This window comes from Canis lupus, chromosome 13, assembly GCF_003254725.2.
Source record: "Canis lupus dingo isolate Sandy chromosome 13, ASM325472v2, whole genome shotgun sequence".
Lineage (NCBI taxonomy): Eukaryota > Metazoa > Chordata > Mammalia > Carnivora > Canidae > Canis > Canis lupus.
Window position 1 is genome coordinate 18,019,068 of NC_064255.1, and position 22,067 is coordinate 18,041,134.

A 22,067-nucleotide genomic window follows, 5' to 3' on the forward strand; every position below is an offset into this window, starting at 1 on the left:
GATAGTATCCAAAGTTCATCTTTATGCAGGAGAACATGCACAGTAGTTAGGAAAGGGCTCCACAGTCTGAGGACACATGATCAAAACTAAAGAACATCTCGACACATAATCTGAGTCCCAGTGGTATACTTTTTCACGTAGCTAATTTGTACATTTGTGTGTCTGCGGTTTCACTTAGATACGTAAAATCTTGAAATTACGTCTAATTGTACTCCAGAGCTCTTAGAAAAAAAAAAATTTCAAACAGTTAAAAGCATTGTAGTAAAACCAATTCTCCATCACTTTTGCTCCCTTCAAGTTTACCCTATCTCTAAAAATGTCCTAACATCCTAACTGTTGCGAAGTGTTAAATCACTATATTGTACACCTGAAACTAATATTGGATTACGTTAACTAACTAGAATTTAAATAGAAACTTAATAAAAAAAGAAACAGGAAAAAATATCCTAATATTGTTTATAAAATTTAGCATGTTCTATTTATATAGTGTAGTATTTATATATACACTCAGTTTTTGTTGTTTTGTTTTTTTTACATTTTCAAACTTTACAAAAATCTCACTATGTCAGATTATTCTACAATTTGGTTGTCACTCACCTTTATGAGACTTCCCCATTTTAAGTCAGGTAATTCAAATCTAATCATCTTAAATGTTTAGTATTCCTTGTAGGAACACAACACAATTAACTTACCTGGTTATCTTCTCATGGATATTTACATTCTTATTTGTGTATTATAAAAAATCCTTTAACATTTCTGTAAATGTCTTCTTTTGAATGTCCAAGACCTTCCCTATGCAAGGATGTAAGATGCAATCTTTAGGTTATAGCACATAATTTTTAATTTGCCATGTGTAGCTTACTGGCTTGTATGTATCAATAGAACCTGTTTTTAATTATTGGTACAAGATTCTAACTTTGTCTACTAGATTAAGATTGTTGTGTTGTTTATATCTTCTATGTCCTTTCTAACACTGGTCTAGCTTAGGATATCAATTACTAAGAAATGGAAGTTTAAGCTTTCTCCTATGATTGTAAATTTGTCAATTTCACATGGAATTTTTACATACATTTTGAGGCTATTTCATCAAATGTGTGAAACTTTAGAACTGTTCTTTTCTTACCAGTGAATTGTTCCTTCTACCATTATACAGTGACACAGATAACTCTGGGCCATACACAATCTTTGGGGGATTGATATAAATGGCCTAGCCCATGTGGGTGACCTGTAACTGAAGTTGAGCTCAATAAAGATGCTGATCAGGTTAGATGGTAAAGCATGTGCAAGCTCATACAGCACCTTGTCCAATCAGATTCATCAGGAATAGAGGTGAATTTCTGACTAAGCTGCCTGACTCAATAATTTAGTAGGGTCCCAATTTAGGAGGAAAAGAAAGGAGAGCTATTTATTGATTTCCTAATATCTCAAAAAGACTCCCTTCAGAGTAGATTTTTGTTCTGGGACTTGTCCCAGGGCTATTACCAGCACAAAAACTAATTTGGGAATTAATTTCTCAGCCATTAGCTCATGGAACATGGGAATTATAAATCCTAAACTCACAGGACATCAGGTACATGAAGTCAAGTTTTTCCAGGAAGACCTTTTATCCCCTTACCTAGAACTCAAGTTAAGACAGATAAAATTTTCCTTTTGCTTTCTTGTATTAATGAAAGACTCTTTAGACCACTCATTCCCAATACTCCCCCTTTGAGAGTTCTTATTTTATGCAGGGGTGGCCATTCCAACTCTCTCACTTCTAACCCCACATGAATATTAAAACTCAAATGTCAACTGTCTACAAAGGTATCAGAGTGCCCTCTCATAGTCTTCTCCTGGTTTTCAGTCCCCTTGTTTCCAGCAAGGCTTCCTTTACTGCCTTACAAGTTCTGCCTGCATTTATTAAGATTTCTGTTATATTTCTTAAGATTTGTAATGGGGGGATCCCTGGGTGGCGCAGCGGTTTAGCGCCTGCCTTTGGCCCAGGGCACGATCCTGGAGACCCGGGATCGAGTCCCACGTCGGGCTCCCGGTGCATGGAGCCTGCTTCTCCCTCTGCCTGTGTCTCTGCCTCTCTCTCACTGTGTGCCTATCATAAATAAATTAAAAAATTAAAAAAAAAAGATTTGTAATGGGAGGGCTTTTGGTTTATCCACTCTGCGAGAAGTATAAATGGTGACACATGAAATGCACTTGGAGCAGCACCTGACACGTGACAACTGCCACATAAGTGTTCACTGTAATTAAAAACATTCTCTCCAAAAATAAAAATAAAAATAAATAAAAATGAATAAAAACATTCTCTCCTTCAAACTTCTTTGCATAGAAGTAATGCACATAGCAAGCTTAGTGTATCATACTTAATGATTACACAAAGCTATGCCCTTTTCTATAAGATAAATCTGGGGTTTTTTTAAAATTCAATTTTAAATTGAAAGAAATTGCTCTCTATTCAACATACATTTTTACTTTAAAACACAAATTTAAAAATAAAAGCTCACCAAGTACCACATCATACACAGAGTTAAAGTAGCTAGCATTCAGAAAGCTAATGCTTTTTAGGGATCATCATATACATTTGAGGCTAAATAGGGGCAAATATAATAGGAAGTTTCCAGACTCATTTTCTCAGAGCCAAGAAAGGGCCTTACTGAATCACATAATCATAGATTTTGTTAAAAACTGTGAGATTTGCTAAGAAAAGGTATCTCATCCACAGTTACTTAAGATAAAAACTGTCTCCTTCTACACTCTCTGTCAAACCTTCTTCATATTGGGTAGTGTTGAGGCATCCACATACATTTTGGGGATCCAGCTATGGAGAAGTTTAAGTAGAATCGAATTCTGTTTGGGTTTAGCATGATGTATTTATATAGTCTATAAAGTACTGTACAGTTAATTTACTTCCATGTTGTTATTAACCATCTCACTACAGAAATGGCTTCCAAAAATATTTCTAGCCCACTTCGGCCTGTGTGGACTGTCATGGCACTATAGCATTTAGCACTGGAAGTACCTCTGCAGTGAAGAATATAAGCTTTCAGATATAATAAAGCACGAAGTTACTCTTTGGAAAATTCTTCTAATATTTAGATATGGAAACCTGGAAGCTCAGAATCTAGTTCTCATGGTCCCCAAGTCAAAAGGTAACTAGGGAATAGATATTATAGCAAATACAATTATTAAAGAAAAAAGAAGCCATATCCTTCCCATTCCACTCTCAGCAGAAGTGCTCACCATCCATCTCCAGAGCATAAAGCTCAAGGCAACTGCCTACTCTGGGTGATGGCTCTAAGGAGAATATCTCTAGGAGAAAGGGGGAGAAATTCTTAAAATGTCAGGATGCTGGGGGGACCCAAACACAACCTGAGTTTCTCAGTGATGGTCTATGATGAAGCAATGATCTATGATCTAAGAAAAGCTTCTTCTTTGCAAACATCCTGGATAAATATTGAATAAAGTCCCAAGAAGGAAAAGTCATGATGAGAATAAAAAATTTGAGACCTACTTGGGTCTCTAACTTATTTCTTGCAGTTGTCTGCAAGTCATTTCACTTCTTTGCCCATCAAGTTTCTCATCAGTAAAGTGAGAGAGCAGGATTACAAGATTCCTAATGTCCATTCTATTTGTAACCATTCCTTTCCCCTATATCCTCTGAGTTTTCCTCAAGGCACACAAGCCTGCTGCTTCCTGAAAAATAGCTGCTAATCTTGGGGCTCCACGGGGGGCCATCCTCAACAAAATGGCGGGGCTGGCGAGAAACTCCCAGGACTCACAGAAGTGCACTAATAAGCACTGCTGTAAATAACTTCACTGCACTAAACCCCAGATGTTGCCAATAAATATTAGCCATGGAAGCCCAAGAGAGAAAGGGGTCATTCAAGGAGAAGCACTTGTGTCTCAGGAAGTCACTGTGTAAACAGTGAGAGATGCAAAGCAGATTTGCATTCAGGAGGGCAAAATAGGTCACCTTTTCCAAAAAGTAATTACTTAAGCAGATTAACCACCACCACCATTCCCACGACAAAGGGGGGAAAAAAAAAAACATTCACCTCAAACTTTTAACAATTTAGACCAGTTGTAAGTGCTGAGCACTTGATAGCACATGCCAGAAGAAAGAACCATATGAAAGGAAATCACAGCATCAAAATGAGAAGGACATGGTGGCTAATTGCTATCAATTACACACAAACACAAAATGAGGCAGTAGGGATACACAGGCCCAAGGAGGTCTCAACACTGGTAATTATCACCGGGACCCAGGAGAAGAGCTTTAAAATCTTCATATAGGGATTTAATTTCAGTTCAGTAGTTGAGAGTAAAAAGAGCAGAGTCTCCATCTGTTAAAAAGAAAGTTACGATCCATACTGAGTTCTAAGTAATTGTTAAGCACACTCATCTTTGCTGGGGGTTATATCTGGCCTGAAGTTTAGCCAGATGCCTCCCTGTGAGTAGCTTATGCTTTGAGCAAGCATCACTGCACTGTCTCCGGATGTCACCTGGATTGATCTGGTTAGGCTAGACTTAGGCTGCAGTAACAAACATCTCTCGAAACCTCGGGACACAAGTTTATTTCTTGCTTCTACAAAAAGTCAGCTACAAGTCAGCTCCTAGGTAGCTGTCCTCCATGGGATGACTTTGTGTTCTGCAGTCTGAACATGTAGACGCCGTTATTTCCAAAAAGAAACAGGAAGTTTGCTCCAGGGTTTAGCTGATGTTAGTAGATACTTCTTTCTCTCCAGAGGCCAATGTCTAGAACTAGTCAGTTTAAGAGACTGGGAAGTGCAGAGGTCCATGAGCACATGAGAGAAGCAGATACTGATGAACACAGGTGTCATCTCCCATGACAGCACTGGTGAAAGCAGAAGCAGATACACCCTCACATTCCTATACAAGGCTACTAAGCCTTAAAGCCTAAAAACTGTATCAGCTGCTTATCCCCAACAACCTTTTTCTGAATGCTGATGATATGCACTAGTCTCTTCGCTAGGTAAGTATGGCTGCAGGTGAAAGAAGTCAAAATTAGGCCAGACAGAAAAAGACAGGATTCGTTACTTCTCCCCAAGTGCTTTCATGCTATTACGAATACCCTCTAAACTAAACAGTCTAACTCTTAGGCTCAAAGTCCAATGATGCAGGTTAAGGATAAGAAGAATCAAAGAAGCAGCAAGAAAGCAGGAGAAACCAAAGGGATTACGCATCCTAGAGATAAGGATCAATGGAAGACTCCTTGGTTCCTACGCGCGGGCACGTACTCTTAAATATACACAGTGACAGATATGGCCTTCAGTCTATAGCTAAGACTTCTTCCCTTGTAAACCTAGATTCACAAGTTTAATAACCTACTCGATACGTTCTCTTGGATATCTCAGAAATTTTAAAATCAACACGGTCAAAATGAAACTTCTGATTCCCCCCAGAGCTTTCCCTTTTAACACCCTCCCTTGCCAATTTTCCTATCTTACTAAATAATGCCAATGTCTAGTTAGCTGCTCCAACCAGAAACATAGGAGTCATCCTTGATTCCTCCCTTTGCCTCATGGATTATACCTAATCATGTCTTACCAATTCTACCTTCAAAATGAACTTAAATTTGCCCACCTCTCTCCATTTCTATTTACTCTACTCTGGAACAACACAGCACTGTCTCTCAACACCATAAACTCCAATATCCCCTTCCCAATGTCCCCATTTCTACTCTTATTTGCTTCTCAACAACTCTGTAGAGCAGCTACAGTCTTTTCTTTCCAAGTCCCTCGCCTACCTAAAACCCTTCAATGATTTCCATCGCACTAAGTATAAAATTCAGATAAAACCACACAATCTCTCCTCCAGTATCCTCTTGAGCCATTTGTAAACCTGCCACACTGGTCTTTTCTAAGCAGTCTTCTGTACTTGAGGGTCTATGCACAAGCTGACCTAGTTCCATGAAGTGTTCTTGCTCCCAAGAAGTATTCTTGCTTCTTTTGGCATGGATGTATTTTTAACATTTTTAACAGTTTCTCAGACCTCCGTTGGTTTCCTTCCAAATATATATTAGAATTTGCATCACAGTACATGTTTCAGATCCAGTTTCCACTTCTGTCTTGCTCAATATAGTATCACCAGAAAAGGGGTCTAATAGATACTTTAAATATAGAATGACATGAACATTTTTAAGGATATAGAAGCCACTCTCACAGAGTGAGAAAAGGTTAAGTCTACATTTTATACTATGTCAGGATCCCGTTTCCCAAGGGTCACAAACTAAACGGACTATAGAAGCTTAGCTAGAAACAGAAGGAGTAAAGAGGGCCAGGCATGGACAGAACCAAATCTAAAGGGGGCAACTGCTGACAGCTGCAGCTGGTATAAATTTAGGCTTATCATTTCCAGGTTTTTTAAGTTTGAGAAATGGGAAATCTGGAGCTTTTAAATAAAGAATTTCTGGGTTTTTCCACTGTTGAATCATTGAACTTTAAGTCTGTGTGGGCAAACAAAACTTGCTGATAAACCCAATATGGCTGTAGGCACCCAATCTGAAACCGACTGCTTAAAAAAAAGAAAAAAAAGAAAGACAGAAGAAAAAAGTATATTCTCTAATCCATCTGGCCAAAATATTTTGAGGATTGAGGATAATGGTATTAAGAATAACAATAGTAGCAAACTTACATCATGCTTACAATATGCCAGGAGCTGTTTTAAGCACTGTATATATAAACTGCAGTGATTCTAACCACCACATAGTGAGGTAAATATGAGGATTATCCCTACTGCACAGATGAAGACACCGAAGCCAGAAAGAGGTCAAGAAGTTAGCCCCAGGTGGTACAGCTATTAAGTAGCAGGGCAGGGATCAGACCTAGGTCCCAGAGCCTGTGAGTTTTACTATGTAATTTGAAGATAAAACAGTGAAGTTATATACCCTGCATTATAACAAATCCAAGTTTTGATGTCTTCCTCTCTTCTGTTTTAGTTCTGGTCTGTTCTGGCCACCTCCAAGTGGTTACTATTATCCAGGCTTTTAGAGAGTCAATCCTATATTTATAGTGTTAATAATATAATTTTTAGGGCTTAACCCTATTACTACAGTATGAGAAAATGCTGTCAGATTCTGACCCCCTCCCCCAAAATAGATTACAGTGTAAGGTAGACATGTGAACAATTAGGAGCTAAACTGCGTAATTAAGAACAAGATGCTGCCAGAGTCCAACTTTGGTTGTGGCATTTGGCCAAAAATCTGCTATTAGCTATGGTTTCGACCTTGGTTTTTGGCAGGCCAAGTAGCCAAATGCCATTTCAACTGTGTTTCTGGCAGCCCCAAGCTTGTGTGCAATTAATGATCATTTGATCATACAAGTTATTTACATATCTGATTACCATAGCATCATCAGCAACACAAATAGGGGTGTTCTTCAGGTTTACTGTTGCTGTATGAAACTTCCCTTTCCAGTAGAATGAGCCATGTAACAGAGTAAGATTCTTCTGGTTTGCTTCACACAATTAAAAGTTTATCAGCCAAGTGATAAATGTATACAGATTACAAAAATTCATGTCAACAACAAAAAATAGCTATACCTCTAGGACAGATCCCTATGTATCATAACCATGCCTGGTATATATTACTGAGCAAAACAGGTCTCTGCCCTCACAGACTTTACACTCTGATAGATGATGTATGATAATAATTCACATAATAAAGAAGTGATATAGGGATCCCTGGGTGGTGCAGCGGTTTGGCGCCTGCCTTTGGCCCAGGGCGCGATCCTGGAGACCCGGGATCGAGTCCCATGTCGGGCTCCCGGTGCATGGAGCCTGCTTCTCCCTCTGCCTATGTCTCTGCCTCTCTCTCTCTCTGTGACTATCATAAATAAATAAAAACTAAAAAAAAAATAAAGAAGTGATATACTGTTTTAGCAAGTTGTGAGTATACTGGAGCTGGGGAGGGGATCAGGGGTATTGGGAAAGAGGTCATTATTTAAATAGAATAACCCATGCAAACCCCAATGAGAAGGTTAAGCAGCCAAGATTTAAAAGAGACGAAGAAGCATGGCCTATGCTTCCTGAGGAAAAGGAACTGCAGGTAGAAGGAACAACCAATATAAGGCTCTGCAGTGGGAAGATGCCTGGTTTAATCTAGGAGCAGTCTAAACAAGGAAGAGAGTATAGTAGCAGATGACATGAGTGACTTGGCAGGGGACAGATCACACAGGGAGGGCCTGGTAGGACATCTAAAGGACGTTGGCTTTTGAGAAAAACAAGGAACCATTAGACGAATAACAGGATCTGACTCGCACATTAACAAGACCATTCTGGCTGCTGAGCTGAGAATCCTGTTTTACAATGAATATTGTGAAAACATTGCTTTAAAGAAGAAAACCACAAGGGATAACAAAATTAAGCTTCACTTTGAGAATTTTTTAAAAGCATCTTTTTCAAGTACTAAAAAACGAAAAGCTTTACTTTATGGGATTGTTTCAATGAAGTTACCTCATGACTTTCAACCAAGATGGCAAGCCCAAGAGTAGAAGTCTTTAGTATAGTAGTTATTGTTGGAGGAGAGAAAACTTAATGACCTGAGAGGGAAATAGCACCATTAGCACGACACTGTAATGACAGAGCTGGATAAAAATGTAGGTTGCTCCATTACTGACCTTAGCTGAAAGAGAGCACATTTTCAGTATCATAGATGTGCAATGTAAAAACCACAAGAGCTGACAGCTCAGAGAAATTATTACCACTGAACTACAATGCCAATTTTAAACAAAATCTGCTTGGGATAATTTTAATTAAGTTGTAATAAATAGACATGCTTATTAAGATTTCAGGTTTATTCTTGTATGTGAGGCATTCATTCTATGATGGTGATACTGAGCTTCAGCCAAATAATGATTTAACACTGAGCTATTCGGCTTCGGGCCAAAATGCACGTTTGATAGGATAGGGACCAAATGTTTGTGCATCCTCCCAAATTCATATCTTGAAGCCCTAACCTCCAATGTGCTGGCATTTGGTAATGGGGGCCTTTGGGAGATACTTTTAGAGAAGATGAGGGCGGGGCTCCATTCGATTAATGTCCTTTTACAAAGAGGAAGAAAGAGCTCACTCCGCACCATGTGAGGCCACAGCCAGAAGGTTGCCCATCTGCAAGCCAGGTAAAAGGCACTTACCAGGAATCAATTAGCTGGCACTCTGACCTTGGGACTTGTCTGCCTCCAGAACTGTGAGAGGTCAAGTTTATTGTTTACACTACCTAGCCTATAGTATTTTGCTACAGCAACCTAAGCCAACTACGATGCTGTGTAGCTAAGGTTACCTGTGAAAGCAACACTTGAAAGCTATTTCTAATTCATAAAAAATTGGAAATAATGTTTTAGGTGTTGATTGGTACCCGGTGGTGTGATCTTCAGTTTTAATCAGAAATTCGTAACTATTTAAGGAGAAGCTGGTGCTTTCTATTTCCTTCAAGTCTGACTTCAAAAGAATAGGTTAGGGGATTCAAACGATGCTTATGAGGAGGACCCTGCAGAGAGCTACAGGTGGAGGTGAAGGAAACTTGCCATCTGAAATCTTGGCCAACCCAGGAGGGCAAGAGAGATCACTAGGTCCCAACACAGAGGTAGCAGAGCGTTTAAGTTTGGAATGCTTGCCATAGACTGCAAGACAGCTATTTTCCCTGGCTTAGGGACAATCTAGACTTTGTGAGGATGAATGATAGCATATTGGCTATGGAAGTATTCCTTGCTCACCTTATGTAGGATAGCTCACTTGCACTCAGTGTTCAGAAAAGTATTCCCCTGACATGGTCCACCATTATAGGAAGCAGCAAGATTTATCCTTCTGCTCATTTGTAGAGAGGCTAAAGATAATTAAACAACCACAAGGCAAAAGAGAGACTAGAGGCAAGAGACTTCTGTCTCGCATCAATTGATTCATTCATCAAAAATGTATTCTTTATTATGTGCTGGACACTATAGCAGGTAATCATGTTACAGCAGCAAACCAGACAGACAAGATCATGGCTTTAAAGGAGTTTCAATTTTATTGGAGACACAGAAGATAAACAGGAGGATTTCAGAAGGGAAGAAGTTCTATGAAGGACAAACCGTGAGGTCAGAATGTCCCCAGGGACTAATTCAGCTAGGGTGGTTGGTCTTCTCTAGAGAGGCACATTTGAGCTAGGGCCTAAATGACAAGGAATCAGCCAACCAATGATCAAGGGAGAAAACAGAAGGATAGGGAATACCAATGCTCTCCAGACAAAGGACCTTGGTATATTCAAGAAACAAAGACAAGTATGTCTGGAGCTCAGACAACCAGAAGGGAGCCTGCTATGTAGTGAAGTTGAGAAGGCAAGCACAACCCAATGTCTTACGGTATTATCAATCATGATAAAGTACAAATCTAGATGCATTAAATGCTATGGAAAACTATTAAGGATGCCTAGCAGGTGAATGGCTTTCTCTGATTCAATATTGCTGTGTGGAGAAGGATCACAGGAGAACAAGAGGGAAGTGGAAGCCCATTAAGAGGCTATGTTGTGGTCCATGGGAGAAAAGATGGTGAAGTGAGGTGGAGAAGCAACATGAATGGATTTCAGAAGAGGTAGTTGGGGCAAATAAATGAACATGATAGGCTGATGAATATCCATCTCTCTAAAACAGAAGTGTCTGTCATTTGCATTTTGTTTCTTTTACACAGTGGAATTCCCTTTTTCCAATTATTACAAAATCTTTCTAAATGTATAATAGGGCAATTTTAAGTGATTTATTACTTATTACAATTATTTTTTCCCTTTCCCACTATAAACTTTTACCAACTTATATCCAAACTGTACATAAGTTGTGCTCATTTGCAGGTTTACAGAGAAAGTGTTTAAAATGATTTGAAGTACCCCTTCTACCTCCCACTTCTCTCCCCACAGTTCTCTATAATATTGGGTGTGCACCATCAGAAGCTGAGGTGTCTAGTGCCTCCCATCGGCTGAGGCACAGGCAAGGTGATGTGGCACAGTGAGGACATGCAGACATGCATACAAGCCACAGGTCCACCACTTATCTCAGTGAAATGCATCCACTTCCTCAAAGTCACATGGAGACAGCAACACCCCCTCCTGTGCCCCCATGCAGAGCCATTTACTATCTGGCTTTTTATTATAAAGATTGCAAACACCAGTTCTAAATGGTCACCTGAGTTCAAGTGTTTATAGTTCAATAGCAACTACAGTGTAGTTTACCAAGGAAAGCAGAGATTTACTTGAAAATCCTCCTAAACATGTATTTTGTAAAGAAGCTATTTTAGCATGTATATGTTTATAGAGAGTAAAACTGTATGTGCTCAGAGAAGATGTGTATTTGTTAATCTATAATGCCCCTCCCTAGGAACCGGCATCAGCCCTCTAGCTATGGGTGTAGGCAAAGGCCAAACTCTGCTTTCTTCTACCTCCCTCTGACATTCATCTTTCTCTTATTACTTGAATGTGTGGCTCTGCTTTGCCTGCTTCTTGAGTTCTTTACTCAGCTAGGTTGACCAAGGCTCTTAGATACTTCTAGGCTTTTCCAATCTCACTCATCAAAGACTAGTCATCTTCATCACAACTACAGAATAGGCTCACTGCTGTCATGAGTCCCACCTATGTTTGTCTCTTTCTCAGGTATGAGATGTACCTTTTTTTAATGCAGATGCACAGAATTCTGAAATATCTTAATTCTGACTGTTATGGACTAACTGCTTCCATGGTTAGATACTGATCTTCAGAAAGGAAAAGCATCTGGGCAGAGTGGCTACCAGACAAGCCCTCCCTAGAACTCAAATGCCCTTTTTGCTGTGTCAAAACTGTCAGTGGAACTAACTGGGTTCTGATCCATCTGCTGTTAGGGGTTCCATCTCCCCTAAACATCACCTTTCATTCTGCAGCTTCAAATGGTACACACCACTGACACACCACAATGGTCTTCATATACCAGAAAAGTAGCATTAACCAAATGGTTCCAAGAACTTTTTTCATATAAATTTGTCAGAATAGAGTAGAAAGCACTGGCCATGGATTAGAACCATGTTTCAGGCTAGACTGGGCCACTGTTTGGTCTCAAAATCTTTGAGAAGCCCAGAGTCTCAGTTCCCTTACCTATAAATTAGGTGGTCAGATGTTCCCTAACGGTTCGTTCCTTGTTGATCATACCATGAATCTATGGCTCACATACATCCTAATTATTACATTTTTTCAGAGCTCAACACTTCAGTAATAAATGCTTACCTCTTCAAATATGGGTTTGCTATAGCTTTTCCTGAGATCTTTCCAAGTGCCCAGTCTGTACTGGAGCCCTGGAACTCACACAGCATGAAGTCATTCTGGCTTGTCTCTCTTGTTCTGACCCTTCTGACAATTCTTAAAGTGTGTGCTCATTATGTTTCCCATGTGTTATGCCCCTTCATATCATTGGTGACATTATATTGGATTGGCAGCTTCTTTTGGAGATACGCTTGCTCCCCAAGCCAAGAGATACAGAGAGCCAAGAATTAGATCATTCTATCCCCAAATTGCCACAGACCTTCTCAGAGGCAGCTGAGCCATGTAATTTGATCAAGGTTAAGTACCAATCCACCCTTCACCTTTTAACCCAAGTCAAAATTCTTTTAGTTTTCTGTTTTAATCCCAGATGAATGCTTCCTGCTAGTAGTTACAAATGTCCACAAGCCGCCTCCAGTCAACTCTCATTTATCCGCCTGTGGCTTATCCAAAGCACCAGGCTTTCTCCTCCTCCTGCCTCTGGCACCAAGTTTCAGGCCAGTTCCTTTAACTCTGTGCCAAAGAAATACAAACTAAATCTAATATTAGCCTAATGAGAAAAGGCTATCCTGCTGCCAAAGATTCACATAATGCATCCCAAAGCCAAATGTAGGCAATTATTCACTGTTTTAGATGCTGGCATTGCTTCTCCCTTATATAAAACAGAGATCAAGATTTTCGGTGTTTCTCTCTGAGGAATATAGATGACATGTACTGTTTTTTAACCTCTTCTACTGCCTACTTGGCCAGATTCTCAATAGAACAGATTACATTTTCTTTTCAAATAAATAGGTCATTTGTACATTTAACATCAAGGGAATGAAAAACCCTGGGTTTAGAGTCATTTGACTTATATTTGAATGCTGACTTCCTTTAGTAGTTAGCCAGAAACTAAGTTTTGGCAAGTCATTTGAATACTGTTTTCTTAGCTACAAAATGAGGATATACATTTTATTAAAAAAAAAAAAAATACAGGGGCCCTGGGTGGCTCATTTAAGTGTCTGACTCTTGACTGCAGCTCAGGCCATGACCTCAGGGTCGTGAGATGGGGCCCCACATCGAGAGTGGAGCCTGCTTAGATTCTCTCTGCCCCTTCCCCTGCACGTGCTCTCTCCACACACACACACACACACACACACACACACACTCGGCCTCTCAAACACAGACACAGACACACTCATACACACAATACTAGGCAGTCATGCATATACAAGGAACACTCAAAAAGCCACCAAGACTACTGATTATCACTGTGACTCACAACCTTAGAGGCTCTAGTGAACTACTATTGTTGACAAAAAAATACATCCATCATCATCATCCTAAGGACTTACTATAGGAAATCCTTATTTTATAGTATTAAGAGCACAGAATGGGAGTTTCCTCGTGAGCACCCAGAAAATCAAGTCTAGAAGGCAGAAGTTTCTCATTTCCCAATGTTGTGTTTAGGCTATTGGTGAGGATACATCCCAGAATTCCAGTGCGGAAGGGCCAGGATACTGACTGCTGATAGGCGGATTCATTCCACAGCCAAAGTTCCCATGGAAACAGAAACCTTAATCATTGGAGCATTTGGGAACACCATTTTCAAAACAGACTCCTATTTCAACATTTCTTATGACTGATGCACATGTCCTCCAAGGCCCAAGGACAATAGAGAGGATGTTAGTACTACTTTTTTCGTCTTACTCCTATAACCCAGAGAACTTTGGTAGCTTTCTGTAGGTCAGAGCCGTGATGTCTGACAGAATTTTCTAGGATGTTCTAAGTCTGTGCTATTCAGAATAGTAGCCCCTGGACACATGTGGCAACTGACCACTTGAAATCTGACTGGTAGGACCAAGGAAGTAAATCTACTATATTCAATTGCCATAAATTTAAATAACTACATATGCCCAGTGGCTACCATATTGGACAGTACAGGTAGAAAATAAATCCATGCTCCTCATCGTAGTATTCACATTCCATAAACTTGGCTCTAACCTACTATTTTAATCTGTTTCCAAAACATGAATCTTGACTCCAAGGAAACTGCTGCTGAGCACCCCTGAGGATGTCTGCTGCCAAACCTTGGCTCGAAGTTCTTTGACTTCATTGCTTCCATTCTTACTGCTGCATATTTGAGTTTTACCTGCACTTCATGACACTGGTTCGGTTCTGTTCCGCTGGTGCCTACTCCCCTGGATGCCCTGTCCCTACTTCTTGTGAAAATTGGTTAATAAACCTTGGGTGTGGGCCTGTCCAGGAAGGACCTCAGTCTCTCATAGGACTATTTCCTTGGAAGGTGCTCTGTGGAACTACACCTGGTCTGTAGGACTAGGAGTTGGTCTTGGGCCTCCATGACTACAATGGTAAAAAGAATAAAAATAAATCAATGGGAAAGAGGCCATACCCTCTCTGTGTTAAAAGGACCACCATGGCTCTCCTTTGTCACAATTGTACATACCCCTCTATGTGGAAGCAGACAAAAGCAGCCATGTACCTTTATAATTTCTGACTTCCCTAGAAGATGAAAATGCCATACTTATCTCTTGTCCTGTATCCAACTGTAAAACTAAGTTAATAGTTAACATAGGTTTGGGCTATTTTTTGGTTTTCTGAATTTTGTTTTTTATCTTAAAGTTATAACTATAGCTCTGGTATGCATGTGTACTCTCTCCTGAGTCCCAAGTGTTCAGAAGCATTTAGAATTTACATTGGTAAATATCTTTGGCAGATCCACATTTCAGTTGGGTCCATTTTTTTTTTCCAACTAGACTCGATGCTGCCCAGTAATAAGGCTTAATTAAAAGTGCTATTGGTTCTCCACTGGTTTCTCTTTGGTCTGTAAGAGCTATGGGAATCTCCGGGCACAGACCACCTCTTTCTGGAAGTAGAGTTCTAGTCTTTTGAGGATTAGAGCCAAAGGCTCTAAAATTACATTCTAAGGGAAGAAAAAGAAAAAAAGAATTTTTCCAAGAATGGAGATTAGAGAGAGAGAAAGATATATATAATTTTTAGATTATGAAAGCAATACAAATTTCAGAGTCAAGATGGTGTATTGAAAGTTCATGCTATAATCTCCCCTTCCTCAGGCTCTAGAAACTTAAAGGTACTAGAAAGTACATTTTTAAGTTGATATAAAGTCAAACTTGAAATCACAGATGTCAGAAAACCACAGCAGTCACTATGCCTGCTGGGGATCTGGAACAGGTGATGTTCAAAACTCAACATGGCTGGACTCAAAGTGGCAAGGCCACAGGCATGATGGGGATGGGGAACCAGAACCAGGTGCCCTGTGTGAAGCCTGCAAACAGGAAAGTGCATATGGGATGCTGTGGGAGAGCCTTGATTTGCATAATCAGTAGCAAAGGGAAAGTCAAATGGAACTGTAACATAACTCTTGGTCAGAGCTGTTACATTCCAGAAAGTTCAAAAAGAGGCAAACACAAAAGCACCTCACAAAATGGTCTCCACAACTGAAGGCACATGAAGGCAAAAAGTCTCCAAGAAAACGCACCCCCTTGGTGAATAACTTACTAGCAACAATGGGAAGCCCTGGGAGGAAATACAGCACCTTTTAAGGCCCAATATCGACTCAAACAGCAAAAGTCACAGTTGAGCTACTCAAGTTAATAGGGCAATCTGAAAAAGGATTTGAAGTCAATACACGTAAAAACAAACAAAAAGACAGACAACCAAAAACCTCAAAACAAAAGTGAACATTTTCCCCATAATCTCAACTCCAGATTTGAAACACTGTTCAAATTGTGGATTAACTTTTCCAGACTCAGTGATACTTCTATACAAAAAAAGACCTTTTTACATAAATGAGAACATGCTATATACACTGTGCCCTTCTCCCCTCTCTCGCTTATAAAATATCATCACACTAATGTTCCCACTAAAATACTGCTAGATATTGAATGTCTGTTCTGCTAGTTGACCTCTAATGTGATAGAGGTGGAGCCTTTCATAGGTCATGAGGCTGGAGCCCTCATGAATGGAATCCATGCTCTAAAGGAGACTCTAGAGAGCACCCTTGTCCCTTTACACCATGTAACACAGCGACATGATGGCCATTTAAGAAAGGGAGACAGTCCCTCATCAGATACTGAATCTGGTAGCACTTTGATCTTGAACTTCCCAGACTCCAGAACTGTGAGAAATAAATCTCTATAGTTTAGGGGTGCCTGAGTGGCTCAGTCAGTTAAGTGTCTGCCTTTGGCTCAGGTCATGATCCCAGGGTCCTTGAATCAAGCCCCACATCCCATGGGCTCCATGCTCAGTGGGGAGCCTGCTTCTTCCTCTTCCTCTAACTGCTCCCCCTGCTTACACATGCACTCTCTCTCAAATAAATAAAGCAAAATCTTTCAAAAATAAAAAAAAAATTCTACTGTTTATAAGCCACCTAGCCTTTTTGTTATAAGAACTTGAACAGACTAAGATAAATACATAGGTCTCTTTTACCTTATAAAGGGAGGATTCTATTTCATTGCATGGACAGACATAGTTCCTCTAGCCAGCAACCCAGGAGTGGACATTTGGGCTCTTCCCAACATTTTCATACTATAAACCATGCCAGAGTGACCACCATCCTCCAGTCATTTTTACATATCTGGATGATTATTTCTTTAGACAAGTTCCTAGAGAGGGGAATTCTTGAAAAAAAAAAAAAAATCACACATATTTAAAATTTCAATAACTATCATACTGTCCTCCAGAAAAAGTGTACCAATTTATACAACTAAGTAGCTTTAAATGCACACATTTCTAGCCAGAGGTTTTTGAGGGTTTGTTTAAGTTTAGAGTAGGTCAAATTACCTGAGATTCAATTATTTGTCCAAGAAAGAAAGAAAACCCACAACTCCAATAACCCTCTCAAGGCAACCGAAACATTGAAATGTGTTTGTACATGACCCCAAACAAGTTCACATTGTGGCACAGAAGGTTCAGTGCAGGTAACACTGCAGGTCTGCAGCAATCACACTTATTTTTAATTCCATCCCCTACCCCCACCCCCTGCAGCAACCACCGCTGTCATCGGGTCCTCCATGAAAAAAATAAAAACTTTTTCCAAGCTTTACTAAAGCCTCTGGTCATTCATTCCTAAATAAATATGAAAATAATCTCCTTAACCCCTTTTCACTGTAGATAAGCTGGATAATTCAAATGAATCTGGTCTCTAATATGTGGTCCAGTCTACTTCTGAAGGCCCATTATGGACTACTACATTCTCAATGAAGTACGTCTTTAGCAAAGCAAACAAAGTGATCTAGAGGAGAAGGCAATTGCTAACAACGTGAGATTCAGGAATTAATACAGTAGCACATATTCCAAATAATTCACAAGTTATCACATCATGTCAGATTTAAATAAAACTTTATATTACCGATGTGTTTTCAAATAAGAGATAATCTGGAAATGTTTAACGTTGAATTAAAATCAGACAAGTAATAGTTTTTCTTTACCCTAACTTTTAATATGTTAAGCATCCTTTTGAAAAGATCCTAGTCAAGGTATTTATCTTCCTAAAGATCCTTAATACTTTTATTCCCCCTTGTCTTTCAAGATGCCTGTGTAGCATCAGAGATTGAGGAGGTTTAAATATAACAGGATATAGCAGGGCTCACTTTATTTCCAACTCTGCTCACAAACCAAACTTCAACCATCAACTGATTACCTATGAGATGCAATTTCTCTCCACTAAAATGCTTAGTGCAAAATATCTGCAATATCCTTGCAACTCATTTCCCATGCTTTATAACATACACAAGCATGTACCTTCATGTCACTAGTTTTAATTATGCCACACTAAAGAAGGGAAGCAACAATGGTAATTATTCAAAATTGTGGGTAAAAAACAATCATATTTGATTTTGGAAGACATTTGGAGCAGGGAGGGAGTTGGTTATTGTAGGACAACAAAGTCACCTGTCTACTTCAAGCTTTTCTTGGGCGATCGTAATCCTTGCTTTCCAAGGCACACACAGATTCACTCCTACAGACATTTGAAAGGAAAATCCTTTGCAGAGAATGCACAAGGGAGAAACCAAATACCATATAAAGACAAGTTCCTTCAATTTCCAAGGGGCCAGCTAATATGAACGTCTTCAACTGTGCCCCAAACATGAGCATCTTCACTGATTTCAGATAAAAATCCATCTATTGCCAGTTCCATTGTGGAAAACTCTAGAACAGGTTGTCCTTGCTAAAGAATCATCTCCCCCACCCAGTCCCTTCTTACTGGAGTGTTATATGCCTACAACTAAGACTTAAAAGAACTAAGTATCTTAAAACAAAAAAAATGGTTAGATCTTTCATTAATTAGAGTCCTGTTTATGTCATCTACCTCACAGAATTGTTACAGGGACACAACAGGCCAATACATTGAGAGTCTTTGAAACCATACCTGGAATACATGCATATATTTAATAAAACATCATTAATTAAGTGTGCTTGTCAGCAAAAGTCCTTCATACACATGGCACTGGCCCTTTTTACAAAATCCTGCCAATGAATGGTATTATTTTATCTGTTCACCTCATTGGTGGAGGTAATTTTTATGATCTCTACAGAAGAGGAATGTGAGGCCTGGATAGTCACATGACATGCCTCATATCATAAAATGATAAATCTGAGCTTGGCAAACAAATCTTTCACCTTTGAGTCCAACGCATCCTTCTTGATAGGCCATTCTATACCACGCTCAGCCTCATGACATGACATGACATGACATGGCCCCCAAACGTGTTTTAGTTTCACTCCAAAGCAGATGCAGTCAACATCGTTTGTTATTGCTTAGAACCAAGCAGCAGTGTTTATTTAACTGAAGATACAACAGTGAGTAGTGAAAAAGTGCCATCAGTTCTCTGTGGCTGGGCCATAAAATATCAAAACTTTACCTTTGGAATCTCCCTAATTTAGTGGATCATTACCTACCTTAGCCGTCTCAGCTTCTGTTGGCAATCGCTTGGGGGTTCCTTTTTGGTCAAGCACCTTCTGAAAATTTTTGTTTTTAATGGACTGAGATTCAACACCTTCCCCTTCAATTTGCAGTTTAATGCCTTCAGCCCGGGCAGAGTGATCAATACCCCGCGGATTCAAGCCACAGTGGAGAGCTAGAAGAGAGTAAAAAAATTCAACTCCATACAAGTCCCACAAAGAAGGTGTCCATGACGGAGTATTTCATCCGGCCTATGTGGGAAGAAACAAGGCAGCAGCAAATTTAGAAGTGGTGGAATAACATGGGAACTAATCTGGGGAGCAGGGAACATGGCATGGAGGGAACCCTGAGCTCTCAAGTCAGAACAACTCAAGTACAAACCCAGATACCATCATTTCCAAGTTGTTTGACCTTGAACAAGTTACTAATTCCCACAGGACAGATGAGAATACCAAATCAGGCAACTTTGTTACAGCCTCCCACACAAGCACAACTAGTTCAACCCCTGCAGCTTAGCTTCTTGTCTCTGCCTCCATCTGGAAGAGCACTCCTTCCCTCCCCCTTTGAATCGCTTCAAGCATTTGCTCAAGTGCACCCTCTTGCATTCACTGTACAACTATTTGCTGAGCACTTACTATGTGCCGTCCCTGGGTTAGATCCTAAAAACATGTTTTTATGTATGACAGATGTTCCCTTCAAAGATCTCATGGTCCAATAGAAGAGGCCGATAAAAGACAAAAGAACAAGTGATTTTGAAACCATTATTATTATTGTTACATTAAAGAGAAGGAAAGACCCAAGTGGAGGGCTCCTGGGAGTCTAGCCTAGTGGCTTCCGACTTTTCCTGTCTTACTTCTCCACATTCTCAGACATGGATACCTCCCCAAATAAAATCTACAGCCCATTTCTGAACATATTTATTCATTCAACAAATACTTACTGAGCCCCTCCAATGTACCCAGTATTATCAACAAAATAGCAGTGAATGTTATGGGACCCATATATTTCCCCTTAGATGACGTCCATGAACCACCAGGGGTGTGTAGACTGGGTGTGTATCTTCATGCACATACAACATATGTGTGTTTGTGTGTTGAAGTTTCTGGTAGTAAATTATTTCACCTCCCTGGGACCTCACCCCTTCAAGATTAAACTCATTACCCCCTTCCCTTTAGCCTCAGAGGACTCAAGGCCAGAACCTTCCCTCCTCCCACCCCACTTGGGTCTCTACTTCACTGATAACCTTTTACTCAATATCTTCACTATCCCCCCTTTCTCGGCATTCTTCCCTTTTAGCCAACTGCTGCAGGTCTATAATTCTTCCCTCAACTCATCACCCCCATTCAGGTCAGGATTACTTCCTCCTACCTGGCTTCTGAGAGAGTCTGTGACACCTGAGAGACGAGGGCAGGCTTCCCAGAAGTGAGGCAGGGGTTGCCTCCCTGCTCGCCATGCTCTCCTTAACAGGAACCATCCACTCCCACACTCCAACAATCAATCTGTCGGTGACATCCAAATTTTAACTGCAGCCCGGATAGACCCGTTAGGAGCTTCAGACGTAGGCGGAACCTGGAACTCAATATCCCAATTCCAGTGTATCGCCGATACATCAAATTTAACGTGTTCAAAACCAATTCTTGGTTTTCTTTGGTTCAAAAACCAAAAATGCCTTTTCCAGTCCTCTCCAGTAACACAGGCACTGAAGAGTCATCCTTGGCAAGGCTCTCCCCACGATTCACTACGTCCCTTCCATCTATCGCCAGGTCCAGCAAGCTCTACACCCACAGTGCTGCTCCAATCCATCCTCATGGCTCCATCTGCACTGCCATCACCCTGGTCTGAGCCACCCACGTCTCTCATCCGTACTGCTGACTGGCCCAACTGCTCTTCCTTGCTGTAGCTCCCAAACTCCATTAAAAAAAAAAAAAAAAAAAAAAAGTACAGGTCAGATCGTGAGATGCTTCAGCTTAGAACTTTCTAATGGCTTCATTTTATACTTACATCGTTCAAAAAGCTTTAGCATGTCCAACAAGGCCCTGCATTATCTGTCCCCTTTCTACCTATCCAATTTCATCACCCACGTTATCCCTCATTCACTCTGACCACACACTTCCTCTTCACACTTCCTACTACTTGAACGCATTGAGTTCTTTCACACTTTCTGGATTTTGTATGTCATGTTTCTTTGCCTAAAATGTTCTCCCCATTCCTCACCTAACTCCTACTCCTTTGTCAGGTTTTGGCTTAAAGAACACTCCTTCAGATATGCCTTCCCTTAATCCCCTTCCTCATCCCCATGCCCCCACCATGTTAGATCATGGTGCCTGAAACCATAAGTGTTCAGATACTGAATAATCTTTAATTATACAAAGCTGGAAAAAAAATTATACAAAGCTGGGCATGTGGCCTTATTTATATCCTTTAATATGAAAATTATCTGTGAATTTCTCTTCTAGCTCTAAGCTTCCTAGAGCCAAGAACCAGCCTATTTCATGGTGCACAGTAGACATTCAGCATGTATTAGATCATATGTCCTTCCTTAGGCTTTGTTCTGGATTTCAAATGATCTTCATAAAAACTTGGTGAGACTGAATTACATTCACTTCACAGATAAAGGAGAGGAGACTCAAGGTGTACAGTCACTAGAAGTGATGCAAGTGTCTACTGAAGGTCAAAAAAAAAAATCAATCATGTAGGATGCAGATGACTGTTTCAGATGAGCAAAACCAAACTAGATTAAATAGTAAGGAAAATTATTAGCTTTCAGAACAAGAAGTCCAGTAACAATAAAAGTTCAGAGTTTGTGGATTTGCCAGCTCAACAGGGTCATTGAGGATTCCGATTTTATTTTTTCTTCATCTCTCCATTCTGCTATTC

At 40.1% G+C, this 22,067-nt stretch overlaps 1 protein-coding gene across 16 annotated transcripts in view; it reads right to left on the minus strand.

The window, feature by feature from the left end:
• The window catches only part of SAMD12 (sterile alpha motif domain containing 12), a 379,209-nt gene that overhangs the window by 320,367 nt on the left and 36,775 nt on the right, over positions 1-22,067 (minus strand). For 4 of the 16 annotated variants that reach the window (XR_007401517.1, XR_007401518.1, XR_007401516.1 and 1 more), the window contains exons 1-2: positions 20,559-21,120; positions 19,187-19,365 (exon numbers count right to left, since the gene is read on the minus strand). Coding sequence is in view for 12 of the 16 variants with exons in the window: in XM_049092616.1 (XP_048948573.1) it covers positions 19,187-19,365; positions 20,559-20,664 (285 nt within the window). In the remaining 4 variants the exon portion in view is untranslated. Of the gene's footprint in view, positions 1-19,186; positions 19,366-20,558; positions 21,126-22,067 lie in introns of those variants that run through there. The other 12 variants (XM_025451023.3, XM_049092620.1, XM_049092623.1 and 9 more) reach the window with 6 other exon arrangements.